The sequence below is a fragment of the Xiphophorus maculatus genome, chromosome 4, assembly GCF_002775205.1.
Source record: "Xiphophorus maculatus strain JP 163 A chromosome 4, X_maculatus-5.0-male, whole genome shotgun sequence".
Taxonomy (NCBI): Eukaryota; Metazoa; Chordata; class Actinopteri; order Cyprinodontiformes; family Poeciliidae; genus Xiphophorus; species Xiphophorus maculatus.
The window spans coordinates 10,086,029-10,102,854 of record NC_036446.1 but is presented as its reverse complement, the minus strand read 5'-3'; the positions used below and the strand labels follow the sequence as shown (position 1 = coordinate 10,102,854).

The window sequence follows — 16,826 nt, the reverse complement described above, 5'->3', positions numbered from 1 at the left end:
GTTCTCTGCTTTGCACACATAAAACTTCAATGTTTGCTAATTCTTCTTCGCAAAAAAAAAAAAAAAGTATTACATAGGGATCATTTGACCTTTGACCAGGCCATTCTAACACATTTAGATATTGTGATCCAAACTATCCAAAGTTTAGGATCACTGTTTTATTAAACCTCCCAGTTTCAAGCCTTTTTCAGTCTTCATACAAGTTTTCCTCAAGGATTTTCCTGTTTTTATCTCTATCCATGTTCCTGTGAAGTCTGACAATTTTCCCTCTCTCTTTACTGAAGCATTCCACAACATGTGTCAACATGGAGGTTGGTGTGTTTAGGATGATATTTGGTTTTATAGTGGCATTTTGCATGTAGACCCTCCAATCCAAGGCATTGTTTAAGGCTTTCTTTTTAAAAAAATCTTTAATAAAGGCCAGATTTTCTTTTCTATTCCACAGCAAATAATTATCCTGCCAACAAATTCTCCCACCTGAGCTGTGGTTCCTATTCCTATTAATTTTAGTATTTTTAATATTAAAAGCTACATTATATATCAATGCGTGCAAATATGTCAGAATAGAGGCAGACGTTTGGCTGGGGTTTAATTTCTGAAAGTGTTGTGAAACTTTCAACCACACATTTCATTCCAAAGAAAAATAATATCTTAATGCATAAACAGAATCTGTTTCAGAACGTTGTAAATTTCAGCCTAAACATGTAATGAGGTGAAATATCCTTCAAGTAAGATGTTAAAAAAACTAATGTTGTCGAGGACACCTAAAAAATCTTAACTAGATCCGAATTTTTTGTCCTGATAAAAAGCAAACATGTAGTCAAATACATTTATTTCATAAAATATTTTTACCAAAACACTTCATTAAAAATATTTGATAAAAAATATCCACAGAGTTTAAATACATAGTTGCTTTCAGGCAAAAGAACAAAAGGGTTGTAGAAGAATCTGTTCCATGATTTAAACCCCCGTACACTGACTGGCTTGGATCACTAAATTCCAGATGTTTGACTGATCAACCAGTCAGACAGTGGTTTCTTGTTTAGGGCCACCCAGTTTATGTTGGCCTTGGTTCTCTCCAGCATTGGATCAAAAGTCACATCTGCTGAGCCAAGCTTTGCTTGAACCTCTTCTTTGAATTGCTCCAACTACACAAGAGAGGATGGGAAAAGCAAAATCATTTCCACTTAACATCAAAAAGGATGTTTTTAAGAAATAGTGTCATCACCTTTATTTGGATTATATGGAATTTAACAGTTTAGTTATTAAATCCATACCTGTTTGTATTCATACTCAGTAGAGAATCGTTCCGTCAATCCATTAATAATACTTGCCAGGGAAATTGATCCTCGACCATATCTGAAGAAAGAAAAAAAACAAACAGAATGGTGTCATTTCTTGGACTAACATTCAAGTTAGCAAACAAAGCTGCTTTGAGAGACACTTTAATACAAATGTTTTTATTAATATGTATTTTGCTGATTTATTTGCTCCAACAGCACATGACTAACCCCATCCTGTCAGTCTACCAAAAGAGATGGTTAGGAAACACAAACAAAATCTTGCAAAATCTTTGAATACTGAGAAAACTCACTCGTTTATTATGTAGTCCCAGTTGGCTCTAATAAAATCCCAAGCCAGAGGTTGCCCGATAGGGTTACGTGCAATGTAAATAAAAGTATAAGATACATCCTGCTTCCGGATCTTCTCTGGATCCAGGCAGTACTGTAGATACCTGAACAGAATAGTTTTGTTGTTATGAGAATCAAACTAAAACCATAGAAGTCTCTCAAACCGTTTCAAAATCACACAATAAGCATTAACCGTCTGTGTGCGGGTGTGCAGGGGTGCGGGTATGCGGGGGTGCGGGGGTGCGCGTGTGAGTGTGTTACAGAGTGAGAGAGAGTGACAAACCTGTTTAACAGCCAGGGCTCTTTGGTGCAGGACAGAGCAAGCATAAGTTTTTCTGCCTCTGAGGCAATCGTGGTGTTCCTATGCATTTCCCATGCAAAGTCCCATTCTGCTTTTCCTCCAGCTGCAATCGCATTGCAGTACACTGTGGACTTCAGGTTGGCATTGATGCTGCATAGTTTAGTAAAAATAAACCAAAACAATTCTGTACAAATGTTTATGAATATGGAAGGTCCAAAAGGAAATACCAAGAACTCAATGAATTGGAAGAAAAATGCAGGAAATATTACAAGCGCTCCACTTTCTGAAAAGACTTTACTTGTTGACAGCAGGGTTGTTCATCCACTCTTTAAACCAGCCAGATGTGAGTTCTCTGCAGCTTTCCACTCCTGAGCTACAGGCCATGGAGATTGCATTGATCTGATTGTATCTGGACAGAAAACATAAGCACAGTGAGAATGCCTGACATTATAATGGTTTAATGCAGTGATTCCCAGCTAGGGGTACTCCTACCTCTAGTGGTGCAAGAGCACACTACAATGGGTACCTGGAAACATTTAATATTTTATTCCCCAGATGCCAGGTATCAGTTACATGCCAGACACATACACTGTGCCCCAGTAAAAATAAAATAGGGCTGGGATGATCCAAATGAAAAATAATCTAAGTTTTTTTCATCCAAAGCAAAAACGTCACACATCAAAACTGTATGTGGAAATGATGAAAGCAGTGGTATCGGTGCTGTGCAAGGCTCTAATGCTCTGCAGTCAAAAGAGACACAGAGAGAGAAGACACAGACACAGACAAAGGTCACAACACAAGAACCCACAGAAACAACAGCAGTTAAATATGGATAATTGGTCTGGCTGAAACATCCTGTTACTCTGGATTTAAGAGAGTTCATCAGAGTCCAAAAAAGGAAGAAAAAGGCCAAACCTAAACCTAAGCACCACAGTGAAAACTATCATTTGTAATTTTCCAGTAAAACTCATTGAGCGTGTATGCAGTACAGGCCAAAGGTTTCTTTAGCTATTAGACAATTACTTTATGTCTCTTCATAAAGAGACATACTTCAGTAACAGAGGTGTCACAGCTGTGACATAATGGATAAATCTTTGATTTAGAGAAAATCTTAGGTATGAAAAGCAATAAAGAGAACACACGGTACTGACATGAAGTCACTAAGGAGGTAAGCTTAGGATGAGCGATACCATGTATGTAATTAAAATTAGAAAGTGCAAGTTGGGAAACATCTGGTATTTATCTTACTGACAACCATCTCTTCCGCCTTAACTGTCTCACTTTTTTCTTTTTCCTGGGAGCTGAAGGGTAGGCAGGGTATAACAATGAGTGTGTCTCACTTGTATATACTGAAGAACACATACAGTGTTCTTTGAAGTAGAACATATAATGTTTGAAAAACGTTATGTGTTTATGAAAGCACATACAGACAAGGTGAATGGGAGCACACCTGTCGTATTTAAATGTCATGTTCTCTTGTCATTCCCAAGTAACTGTGTAAATGTGTCCCTTTGATATTTTTCACCCCAAGAACACTGGAGATCATACATGGGGAACTGAATATTCCCAGAGATCAGCCTAAAATGTCAAGGATAGATACCAAAAATGCTTTTGCTACAGTTATTTTATCTGACTTGATAAAATAACTGTAGCAATAACTTGATGGATTTTTAAATATACATTTCCTAACATGGGGTTCATTTTCTGCCTGAAATTCCAATTAAAATGTGGATGTCTTTAATTATTTCAGTGTGAGATTCATAATATAAATTAAAGATACATTTATATTAAGCTTTTTGCATGTTTTTACCACTGGTTTGAGCAGTAAAGACATGCAATGTATCTGCACTGTCTGTGACAAAAGAGCAAGGTCTTCATGGTAAAAAAACAACAACACAAAAACAAAACAAAAATCCAAAGCATCCTTACTGATCTGTGTGCTTTGCTGGCATCTTTGTCCAATTTACAGTGAGATTTTGGAAGTAATGAAACAAGGGGGTGACCTGTTTTTTTATGTAGGCCTGAGGGATAAAGACAACACATAAAGATTTTAACATACCGTAATTATTTTTGTTCTGTGATGATATGAGAAATTTACATTTAATATTCCATTTATGTTGTATAATATCTTTAACTTCACAATATTTTTATCATATTGAACAAACCTGCATGGGTCCATACAACTCACTGCGGTCAAACATAAGAAAGAAGTAATTCAAGTTACGCTTGGCTGTCTCCCAGGGCATATATTCAACTTCTTTATTCAGAAATGTAGTCATCCTCAGAGCCAGAGTTGTCTCAACTATTTTTGCCCTGAAAATAAAAAGAAATTAAACTCCTTGGTATTTTTTTTTTTACAGAAACTCAACTCCAATATTTGAGTAAAAGTGTGACCTCACTTTGCAAGATTAAAGGCATCATCAATAATCTGAGCCCTATTGATCACAGGAATTTCCTAGAAACAAAGAAAATGTTATGAGCAGCATTTTCAGACATTAGTAACAGAAACAAAGCAGCGGCACAGCAAAAGTTGTACCTGATGGTTTGAGATCAGCTTAGCAATAAGACGTTCCCAGTTTGTTTCATCGTAATTGACTCTATAGAAACCTGTCATGTTTACGTTGGCCACCAACCAATCAGAGCCACCAAGAACCAGTTCTGCGTTTGTGGCTAAATGAAAAAAATATTAGCAATAATTATTAATTTAATAACAATTGGCATCATCATCATAATCTTTCTATAAGTGGCTCATAATATTCACTGACTTGAAATGATTCTTACCTTCCTTGTTAAGAAGCCAGTACTGCTGTTCAGAACCACCAGTCTTAATCCAGGTAACAGGGACAAACCATTCGTAGCTGGAACCAATTTCATAAAATCACACATACAATTGAAAACAAACAACAAATTAAGTTTTTCATAGCACATTGTTAGGTATATGTGACTCCTCCATAAAACGCTAAATCCTACTTGAACTGTGAAGGTGTGTCCACAACAGACTCTGGATCCAACAGAAAGTGTTCCTGTGTGATTTTTCCAGTCTGGGTGTTGATGGTGACCACTGGGAAGCCCATTTGTAGGATCCATCGGTTCATAATGACCTCCACAGAATGGGGCAATGCTATACCAGCTTTATCTACTGCCTAAAAAAAAGAAACATTCAATGAAAAAAAAAATTAGTTGAAATTTGTTTGACAGCAGCTGTTCAAGCCTGAAAATATGTTTTTTCAGTGGGAAAACTATATCGACCAATTGGTGTAAAGTGTGCCTATTACAGAAGTCAGCAACGTAATGAACCTTTGTTGTCATGCATTTGTCTAGAGAAAGAAATCCTTCTTAACCAAAAAGATAACCTATCAAGTTTTTTACATTGGGGCTGGTGATTTAACCCCTCCACTTTTTATTATTTTGCAATTTCCTGTTATATGGGATTTGTGGAACATTATGTTTAACTTTTTTTTTGGCTCTGACTGCTTGTTTGCTAAATGTACTTGTTTATAGATTTGTTTAAGTATTTCCCAAACTTTTACGTCAAAGTGTTATTTACAAGAAAGCTGTACAGATACATATTGATGTCTTACCATTTGCAGGTGCTTCCAGAGGTCTTTGTTGCCTGTGGTGTTATACGCAAACTCCTCTAAGTATGTCTGCAGATAGATCTCTGTTACGAACCTCTGTTATTATTAACACAATATTGAAACTATTCATGCTTATCCCTTGTAACCTTTACTCACATGAAGTCCTTTAGAAAAGACCGTTTCTGTAATAAAGTCTGAGAGCATTCTGAGGACTGCTGCACCCTGCAATGACAAACAAAGATTTTAGTTGGAGAGCCGTGATGATGGAGTCCTCATTGTATCTTCATAAAACACAGTGATAATAACATTATGATAGCATCTGTGTGGGATCTGTTTAGATCACAGATGATATGATTTACCTTGCTGTATGTGATGGAGTCAAACACTTCATTGATCTGATCTGGACTCAGGATTTCCTCCTCTTTGGAAGAGATGGGGTGGGAGTAAGCTGTGGCATCAACGCTCATCACACTGACAATTTCATTAAGAACAATTAAATCTTTCTGTGAAGGAAACAAACGGATGTCAAGACATATTTTCCTTCAAGACCTTCAACTTTTCTCATGAGTACAGGGCTGATTTTCATGAGAAAACACCCATGCTCACCACATTCCAGTCAGGTTCAGCATAATCAGCTCCTAGATAAGAAACATAGGTGGCAAACCCTTCATTGAGCCACAAGTCGTTCCACCACCTCATGGTCACCAAGTTTCCAAACCACTGAGAGGAGAAATCTTCAATGAATACATATACGTACAGTGTAATATATTTCACTTACAAAGGGCAAGCAACACATTACCATATGAGCTAGCTCATGAGAGATGACAGTTGCCACCCACTCTTTTTCTCCATTAGACGACACTCCAGGATTATACAGGAGAGCTGTCTCTCCGTAGATGATCAAACCCCAGTTCTCCATTCCTCCAGCACCAAATGCAGGAAGAGCAATCTGGTCTAAAAGCAATAGCAGAATTCAGAGCAGGTCATGTTTTATTCCTTGCAAAAGTATGAGCCATAGGAACATAATCAGGTAATGTAAGCAGATTGAGTAGTTTCTTTAGATCTTTACCTGACTTTTTGAGAGGGTAGGACGTGTTGTAGTAGTTCTCAAAAAATGCCAATATGAGTCCAGTCTTTTCCAGTGCATAGTTCCCCTGACCTTCTTCAATGGCCTTCCTGCGAGCCCAGATCCTGATCTAAAACAGGTGGAAAACAGAACTTCCACTCTATCACAAAATGCTGAAGATGTGATCTGATGTTTGAGTCCAGCAGAGGGCAGCACAACTGTATCCCTCATTGCATTTCATTAAGTTCAATCATTTTGCTTCTACTAATGTTTTGTGTGTTCAAGGATAACATTAACAAAGAATACAACATTTATAGTTCATGTTCTGCACATCTTTGTGTGATGGTTCTCAAAAATTTTACTCCAGCTCCAGTCCACACCTTCATAATCTCCCTCAAATATTTCAACTGGCTTTGCTTCACAATTTCTTCAAGGCTGCAGTTAGCACTGTTGCCTGTGCACATTTTTCTATCCCTCTTCCCTTATCTGCTCAAGTTTCCACTGATCAGCTTTGATCCAGCACTCCTTGTGTAGGGTGTCATTGACTGTCTGCTGGATAAATGTGCCCTAACATAAAAAATTATGCATTTAAATTATTTTTATGTGTTATTTTATGATGTTATTTTATGGGAAACAGCAGGACATAGATGACACAATAGAAACACTGAAACAAAGTTACTAACTTTTTTAATGTCATTCTATTTTCTTGAGATTCGTAAATAGAGCAACATCTAAACTAATGTAAGAACAGCAAATATTAGTCCTGTTTATTGTTATGATCCTGCATCAATCTGTTTTATTAAAGGTCAGGGTTCAAAGGAAATCTGAGTGTAATATTTAACTGATGTTTATTGCATTACATCCGTATTGTTTTAGCAATAATTCACTTACATGTCAGCTTAATTATGTTTTTTCATTATTTTTTACCTTCAGAGTTCATAAGAGACTGTTTCATTGCACATATTTAAAAGAAAAGTTACCAAACTTCTACTACACACATTAATGTTAACAAGCAGAAGCCTGTTGAGATTTCTTGTACTAATTTCAATACATATATAAGTTTCACCCATTAATTAAAATCAAAGAATTCTATTAAAATAGTTATGTTTATGATTCTGACCGGGTTTTTTTTAAATAATTACCAAGACAGCTGCATCCGGGTTCGTCCCAATGTATGCAAAATCACATACAATGAAAGCCAACAAGTATGTAGACATGATCTCAGTAGGTTCAAAGCTGGTCTGAATGAAACTCTCTCCATTCATAGTGATGTTGACAGGATCTATGAAGGATCAAAAACAACAGCAGGTTCACAATTATGTGGTTCCACATGAAACAACAGGAACTGACTGTTAATAAATTGGTGTAGTTGTTAAGCACGTCACTGTCTACAATGACCAAAGAGTAATATGAAGAGAGCAAGTTAATTTAACTTAATGATATATACAAATCATCAACTACAGACTCACCGTAGTTGATGGCGTTAGACAAAGCCACAGTCCCCTGAGGGTGAATCAAAGTCACATGGAAGATAGCTTTCATTGCTGGCTCATCAAAGCAGGGAAAAGCTTTCCTGGCATCTGTTGGCTGCATTTGAGTTGATGCTACAATTCTGATGAAGCAGGAAACCCAGTAATTAATCCAACATACAGGTGAAAAAAAATTGTGTATGAAACTCATGTATATACATAATTCCATTATTTGGAATTTTGTGAAGATCATTAAATTGTTAAATGTGTATCATACGTTGGGGAATCTATGCATGCACTGCATCAAATTAAGGATTTCCTAAGACTTTTAAACCCCAGGGAGTTGAGCTGTATTTGTGGTTCCTGTCTGTTATTAATTATCCAGAGTAGATAACTGATTTTTTGTGTTGAACAAGCACTTTCAATTGCCAAGAAGAAAAAGCAAGGTGCACATTTTCTTGCAAGTTTCAATGACATGTAAATGATCTTCATCTCACTTTCCAGAACACATGATACCTCAAGCTGTTGCTTGTTACCGCAAGCAAGAAATCCCAGTTTTTCTGATGCACTGACCAGTATGAACTCCATTTCTCACCGAGTTACGGGTTGGAGAAAGGCGCCACCCCCTCCATCCAGGGTTGAGCAGGTATGCAAAATAAATAAATGATTAAATAAAATAATTTATTTTTGTGCCTTTGGACACAGAACGCAGTCTTTCCATACTTAAAAGGAAATGTAAATGGCCATATGTGAATTTGTAACTTCTGTTTAACTATTGACTATATTGCATTGACATGGTCCATGAAGAGCTGTGAAGGTGTTTCAGCTAAGCTAGGTTTATCCTGTGTTTTTACTAAACACATACAGGAGCATCACAATTAACTAAACTATTAGTAATAGAATAATTTCATTGATTTTATTCAAAAAGCAAAACTGATAGAGATTTTACAAAAAGAATGTTTCAAGTATTCATTTCTGCCCATCTTGATAATTATGGCTTACAACAAAAGAAACCCCAATATTAAGTTTCTGAGTAAAAAAAAAAAAAAAACAGAATGTCATGTAAGACCAAAAAAAGAAGGATGTTTAATACAGCCATCTTATGATATGACTAATACAAGACTGCTGACTTGACAGCTGTGTGGTCGATTGTCATTGACACCCTTCAGAGGAAATGAAGAGAAGTATTGTCAACAGGAAGATGAGCGATAGACAGACCCAAAAGGGCAGACTGGCTGCTAATAGAGCAATCTAACTTCTTTAACACCTTATCAGTCACAAGTTGAACTCTTAGCTGTAAGTGTTAGCTATCCATGTTAACAGAAATAAAGGACTAAATAGTACAGAAATAAATTTTCTTAAGGATACCCTAATTTATTAAGATGTACTTGTGTTTATTTGACACCCTTATCATCGTTGTAAGCCAACATATTGATTTAAAAGAAAATAATATGACTTCAGTTGTATCACCCCTATTGTGGCACATAATGCTACACATAAATGTATTTGTCTGAACATCTCTTTTAATGCACTAAGTCTTAAATCTGACCAAGTTAAAAAGAAAATCATAAAACTTCCTACTTTTTCACGTTGTCTTCAAAGTATTCCATCCTGTAGAAGCCTCCAAAGTCATCTGACAACTCTCCAACAAACTCCGTGTAGAGCTCATAAAATCTGCCGGGCTGTAGCGGGTCGTTGAGCTGAACCACCAGGTACTGGGTGGGAACCTCCAACCAGGTTTTTTTCAGGGTGGGGGCTGCCTCTCCATACAAACTGTTCAGTTTGGCATAAAATCCATCAAACTTAGTTAAGTTCAGCTGGTTGGCGTGGATGAGGATGAGATCAGTCTCGATCACACATCTGAAAACAACCCTGGAGTGTCCAGTGAAGATGTACAGATCATCAGCGTTGGGCGTTAGCCGGGGCCATAGAGTGATGTTATACAGGACAGGAGAGAGGGTTTCCGGAAGTCTGTAGTAGTCCCAGGGCTCTTTGGGTCCAGATGGTGCGGTGGAAGCAGCGCTGGTTGTACTGGGTCCAGCAGTGGTTGGAAGTAATTCAGCATTCTTTGATCTCTCCTGAGCATACAACACTGTGAGGCCAATGATTGTTGCTAAAACCCCAGCAGTTGCAACCAGACAGGTCACTGCCACTGTCTTGCTGATGTAGAATCCTCTTCCCATGTCTCCAGCGCAGATGAGGAAGAATACAGAAGGATGACAGTTACTCTGTTTATGTCCTGCCTTTTAGAGTCCAACCCAAAAAGTTAATCATTGAAACCGTGGGCAGGAGACTCTGCTGAAAGTGCAAAACATTCAGATTTAAAATGTCCTAATGATAAGAGTAAAGTCCTGTCCAGATTTTAAACTTCCAGAGCAGTGGCTTATGATAATGATGAATAAAGTTTTAAAAACCGGACTATAAAGATGGACTGGTTAAATTCCTGTTTATGCCCCATTGTAAATTCTGTGGTGGACCACTTGCAACAGATCTCTGTCTGTCCTGGTATGTATGTACACAGCTTTTATGTTTCCAGTGTGCCTTGATGTGGCTGTTTAATCGTTAAGAGGACTGGAGCAGCATCACAGAAAATAGTAAAATCAAGTTAACACAGTTAAAGCCTACATTTTGTTTTATGTCACTCAGCTTTAATCTCATTTTGAAAGAGAGACGTGTCAAAAACAAATTCAGTGTATGAAAAGGCTCCGACAGTCAGTCTATTAATGCTGCTGCTTTCAATTGATTGATTGTCTGGGCAATAAGGCACTGTGAAAGCTGCCTATCATTGAAAATCATTAACCATTTGGGTTTAACCCCACCTGCCCAGTGAAAGAGTGTCCAACTGGAGGTGGAAACACTCTCTTTATATGCTGGATCTTAACATAAGATGGTGAGGCTGTGGGTAGGAAGGATCTTCAGTAGCGGTCAGCCTTGAAAGAAATCTGAAGAGGCCTCAGACAAGACAATGTTGCTGCATGACAGTCTTGTGACATTTCATAACATGCTACCAGCTCAATGTTAGAGCAGCAGAGACGATGGTGTTCTGGATGACACCAATAGATGCTGGCAAGCTCTGCCACTCCTAACTAAATCTCTGTCTGGCCACATGGTTAGAAAGCTAAGCTATGATTGATGGAAGGGAAGGTTTGAACTTTCCTTTTCTATCTCTTCTCTTTGGTCCTGCTCTGCATTCACAAAGCCTTCTTCTCAACGCCTCTTGGATTTGAGGTTCAAGAACTTTTTGTCTTTGAGAAGCTAATCAGGTCCTCCAGATTGTAAGAATAAAATGATGGTGCTATAGTTACGCATCATAACTGGCTGAATACATACAGTAAGAGCAAATATCCATCATCTAAAATCAGAGCTAATAATCATCCAAAGAATTATGCCTCTACTAGAAAAAAAGAAGACTGAAATATTTTTAAATGAATAAATCAGAACGATTATAACCGAGCAACTCCAGCAGGCTGCCACCTGGAGCGACTCAACTATCTTCACAATCAAATGACAATCTGAATAGACTTTGATACAACTTCAAGCCCAGGAAACTACTATTTGTTATGACGTATATTGAAGTTTGTGGTTGTAAAATGACTAAATGTGGGGAATAGAAGAGAAGATAATTCACTCCCTTTAATATTCATATTCTTGCAGAATCATTCAAGGTCATAAGGATTGGGTTCAATAATCAAGATCTAGCAGGATTTTTTAATTTCATTGATTACTCGTTTTTTATGGTTGCCAAAGTGGATTTATATTTTTGATTATCTATCCGTTTTACTCATTTCAGTTTAATTGCATGTTTTCTATAACCTTCAAGAAAAATGAAGGATATTGTTTGCTACTTTTGTATCACATTTTTTCAATATACCAGACTGTAAAAAAAGAAAACTCAAAATATACAACTCTGCTGGCTGCAGAGAGAGAGGTTATTTCTCTCAGCAAAATTTGATTAATATGGGATTGTTTCACAGCACTGACACTTCCAGGCACATAAATAAACAGTCTATCATTAATAGTTATTAAGTGTGACGGAACTGCAGGTGTTCTCCCCCTCTCCACTGTCTTATTCAGATATACACTGAATAAAACAGTGCATTGGCAGTCAATCCTGGATTGACTGCCTTAGTATGTTCTTTGTGAAACAATCCAAGAGTAACGCCTTATTCCTGGAAATAACTGCTGTGCTTTGCTGTCAGTAAGACTTTTTCATGCAGTCTCTCCACTGGGAGTCCCAGATGTCTGGAATCTGGCTCATATGCAATATGAATGATGGAGTTCATATTCTATTTTGCTCATAATAACAACTATTCCTTCTTTCCAGTTAATTGAAATAAATAGGTGACTAATTATAAGTAAATATAAGTTCCATGGGATAGAAGGTGGCTATATTTTTTAATATTGTATATGTATTGCTTTATATTAACAGCTTAATTTTGATGAGAAATCATGCCCAAAGAATCTGCCATCATCTTTGGTGTCTGGAAAACAGTTAGGCTAACATGTTCATATCAGATCTTTTATGAATGAACACATCAATTGAAACTTTCTAAATCTCATATAACATGTGACTAATAAAATTTCTGTGTAGAAAGCATTATTAAAGTTTATATCAGCAAATTAGACCATGCCAAAGTTGATAGCGCTAATGCTAAAGTTGTGAGCAAGGAAGCTTCTAAGCCTAAACACAGAAGATGCCAATGAATGGTGGTACATCCTTAACTCTGGTTGTCAAATAAAATATTTGCATGGCACGATGTTGGAGTAAATTTAAAAGATATATTACTATTCATGCATTTTGTTTCAGCTGTGGAGCTTACAAAATGGGAGCGATCATATTCTTTGATGTTTGCAGACACTCTTCCTATTCCTGGAGGGTCAACCACAATGTTTCTCCATTTAGATGGAGTCCATTTTCGGCGAAACTGTAATGCTTTTGTTGAGTTTTTAAAAACCAGCCCTCAGAGTGGAGGTGTGAACTATTATGCAGGAACTTTTCCCCAATTAGCATTAGAAAATATCGGCAGTTTCCAGACAGAGTTTTCATGTAAACCGCTGTCTGAGTTTACACAAAGAAGGATTTTCTGCCTTAACAAAAGTCATTATTTTCAGCAATACAACTATTGCAAACAATCACATTAGAGTGAATACACATTTTGTAACATATGTAGAGGCACTGAGTTTATATTTCAAAATTTAATTATGATCACTTCAGAGTCTAAGAGAGTTTGTAACATTCACAGATGATTAACAAGTAAAGCCTGAGATGTTTGATTTTAGTTGATTAACTTAAATTGTTTATAGGGCAATTAGAATTACACCTGTGTAATTATATGCAACAGCATCTAATTTTACAGAGGCAGGATAAAATAATTTCAGGTGCCAAAATACTGCAAATAGTTAAGCCAAGAAAAGTATTTTTTGAAGTTTATTATTGTATTTTTTGCCTTAGTGAACAAGGTGAATTTGAAACACAGAAAAAACTGAAAAGGTTTTCAGTGGAAGGATCAACATTATCTTTGCTTCTCAGATTAATCTGTTATGATTTTTGGTCTTTCCAAAGGGCTGTTCAACTCCCAGAAGAAAAATCTATGTAATTACAGAGGAATGCAAAAGCAGTAATTAACTCTCTTTGGAAGCTTGAAAGAGATAGAAAGACTTTTTTAAGGTAAAATGCAGGTCCCTTCTTTCACAGCAAAACAACTTTTCTGACATAATCCTCAAGGTGGATTTTCATGTGCGTGCATGGTGAGAGTGAAAAACAACAGTGTCCTGTCTGAAAGAACACCTGAATTATGTGCACAGAAAGACATATAAAGCAACAGGAAACTAAACTATTCCACCATTTCTCAATTTAAGGCTTTTCTCAGTGGATTCAGCCACTTTTCTAACTTACCTTACAAAGTCCTTAGAAGTGCTCTGCCTGTTAATGCCATATGGGAAAACTTTTTCCCATAATTGAACACGGACAAAACTGTTACTGCCACTCATTTTGGAACTTGTTCCATCATGTCTATTGAGATTTTTCAATGCATGTTGTCACAAGCATCTCTGTGTTTTTTATGCTTGTTATTATTGTGAAGCACTTTGAGGTTTTTGACTTGTGAAAGGTGCTAGTTTACTTATTACCCTCTAACTGTGCCTGGGAGATTTTCTGTGTTGAAGGCATTGATGATACTGGCATCATTTCATCACAAAGGTGGGACTCTATTTAATTGTAACAAATATACATTTCTTATATTGTTTTATTAAACAAAGTCTAGCCATAAATGCTCCCCCTTTCAGGAGAATGTAATGCTTGGAGTGAATCCAAGTGATACATTAATGAATTCCAGAGAGTACACTAACAGAAAACCTCAACACCTCACACAGGAAGGTTTTCATTCAAGTTTAAACACAAGTTTACACTTTTTTCACTTGTCTTCTTCTGATGATTCATGTCAAACTGAAACAATGAAGACAGAATACAATGATGCTGGATTAATGCAGCTGTGTATCCAGTTTCACTCCCATATCCTATCAGGTGTTTGTAATTTTTACTGGAGAAGATTCAACATAGCTGAACCAAATTAATAATAACTTCAGATAATAATGTCAGAATGTCTCTCATTAGCTTACTACTTCAATTAAAAAAAAAGACTGTTGCTTGAATATCTCATTATCATGACCGTTTCGCAACGTTTGTTATCAGCCTGTGTCATCATCTTGAACTGTGCAACACCAAGCATTTCAGACAAACAGAAACAAGGGAGGTTTCCTCAGTAGGCCATCCATCATTTGCTTTAAACCAGAACAGATGCTGAGCTTTTTCCAGAATGGTATAGGTCTATGTATTTCTGCAAAGGAACACAGATAAGAAATACCTCAAATTCAGATGACTCGGATTGTGATCTCTAGCAAACTATTTAGCTTATATTTCTGTTTCTTAATGAAATACTGCACTGCCACAGAAGTTAATTTTCTCAAAAGAGTCATCAGAGAAGAATCTGACCTCATAAAGATCATTCAGATGAGAAAAGTAAGCCAGGCGTGTCAAAATACTAAAGGAACACTCTTGCTGATTAGATTGTATCTGTCTCAGCAGTATACCACTTACAGAGGCAAATGATCTGCCTTTGTGAGGGAAGAATGTAGAATTTGGTGGGGATGATGAGAATATCATTTCAGACATGGAAAAAAAACTTACAGGGCATCCTTTTGTCAAATTCAAATTTGATAGATGACACACCAATAAATCAAGACTTGACAGGTACCATGACCCTAATCCTGCCCCCAAAACCCCAACCCTTTTAACATATGTGGTATGATAGTCATTTTGCCAAATATGGAGAAATCCCGCTCCTCCCCTCCCACATGGAAGTGACATAACAGCATGTACCAAGATAGGAAGTGGTATAACTGGATGTGTCAATGTAGGAGGTGGCATAATATATATATAATATAATCAATCTCATTATATCACCATAAACAATATTTGGTTGCAAATTAAATATATAATGGTTATTTCTACTTAATTTTATTTTTGTGCAAAATATCTGTGAAGGATCTCATGACACCAGTGTTGTTTCAATAAAACAACAGTTTACTTAGTTTCTTTGCACAAACTTAAGATGATTTATTTTGCTTGTTTGTTTTATTTGCATAGTAAAATTGCTGACTGCAGTATGTTTTACTATGCAGAGTGAAAAACACAACACGTTTAGGATTTTTGAAAGACAAAACACATGTACTGTATTTGTTTTATCTATTATAAAAACAAGACAAAATATATGTATTTATCTATAATGGTAATATATACTGTGTATATATATCATGTACAAAAAGAGGAAAAGGAGCAGAAAGTGAGGGCAATCAGAAAGAGCCTGGAGGAAGAGAAGTCTTACAGCAAGAAAGATGAAGATGAAAAGTATAAACACAGTACTTTGTGTACTGTGTTTGTACACAAAGTACTGAGCTGAATGAACAACTGTGAGCAGTACAGTTATGAGTTTCAACACATTATGAAAAAGTTTTATCTTGGTCTGGTCTTAAAGATCATATTTTGTGCCCCAGTGATCGGAAATGGAAATAGCAGCATATATTTTCCATTGGTGTATGGCTTCTTTTTTGTGATGATTTGTATACGACACCTTATTTGGTAAAAGGGGTGGGACATCTTGCCACATGTGGTGAAAGGGGTGGGGCATCTGTGAAATACTGCTTTACTGCAGTATTTGGCAAATATGAGTTTGACGAAAGGGTACCTTGTCAGTTTTTCATGAATAAATGTCTGAATTATTTAATGATGATGTAAATTGCCTTAATTATTTTTAAAAACTTTGGATTAGATACCAGTAAGAATAGCGTACTAATTCTTAAAATAACATAAGGAAGAAACCTGAAAGACCTGAAAGTGGTGTAGAAGACGATTTCTAGTGTTGAAATTCAGCTGCAGTACCTTCCAAAAGCATCCAATTCTTTTCAACTTTTTCACATTTTGTCACATTATAAAGACCCCCCTGCCACTGATTCTCAATTTCATTAGGATTTGGACACTTCAAAATTCCCTCCCTACCCACACTGACATTTTCAGTGGCCAGCCATGTCTTGGTAGGCTTTCATTTTCTCCATGCTCTTTCAATTTATAGATGATGGACTGAAAGGTGTTCTATGTGATATTCAAAATTTGGGATGCTGGCAAAAATACAAAAGGCACCATCGGCAAATGTTACAGAAACTTAACATCTATGAATAAGAACTCAACTAATTATATTAGACAACGATGGGAAAAGGAAGCAGACG

General features: G+C 36.6%; 1 protein-coding gene across 2 annotated transcripts; it reads right to left on the bottom strand.

Annotated features, from left to right (window-relative positions):
- Positions 1–579: 579 nt before the first annotated feature.
- LOC102236043 (aminopeptidase Ey-like) lies at positions 580–13,956 on the bottom strand. 2 transcript variants are annotated; one of them, XM_005796144.2, is made up of 21 exons: positions 13,942–13,956; positions 9,627–10,230; positions 8,046–8,188; positions 7,719–7,858; positions 6,580–6,706; positions 6,310–6,464; positions 6,117–6,230; positions 5,870–6,013; positions 5,667–5,732; positions 5,514–5,579; positions 4,903–5,075; positions 4,714–4,790; positions 4,469–4,602; positions 4,332–4,387; positions 4,098–4,245; positions 3,862–3,953; positions 2,231–2,341; positions 1,915–2,082; positions 1,595–1,735; positions 1,278–1,359; positions 580–1,148 (listed from the first exon to the last, which is right to left on the bottom strand). In XM_005796144.2, exons 2-21 carry the CDS (start codon positions 10,226–10,228, stop codon positions 993–995), a joined length of 2,895 nt encoding a protein of 964 aa, XP_005796201.1. In that variant the 5' UTR covers positions 10,229–10,230; positions 13,942–13,956; the 3' UTR covers positions 580–992. The 2 variants fall into 2 exon arrangements, with proteins under 2 accessions (XP_005796201.1, XP_023187597.1); XM_023331829.1 differs by lacking the exons at positions 580–1,148; positions 1,278–1,359; positions 1,595–1,735; ... (1 more) ...; positions 2,231–2,341; positions 13,942–13,956 and adding an exon at positions 2,431–2,672 and having other exon boundaries at positions 9,627–10,242.
- Between the last annotated feature and the right edge of the window lie 2,870 nt (positions 13,957–16,826).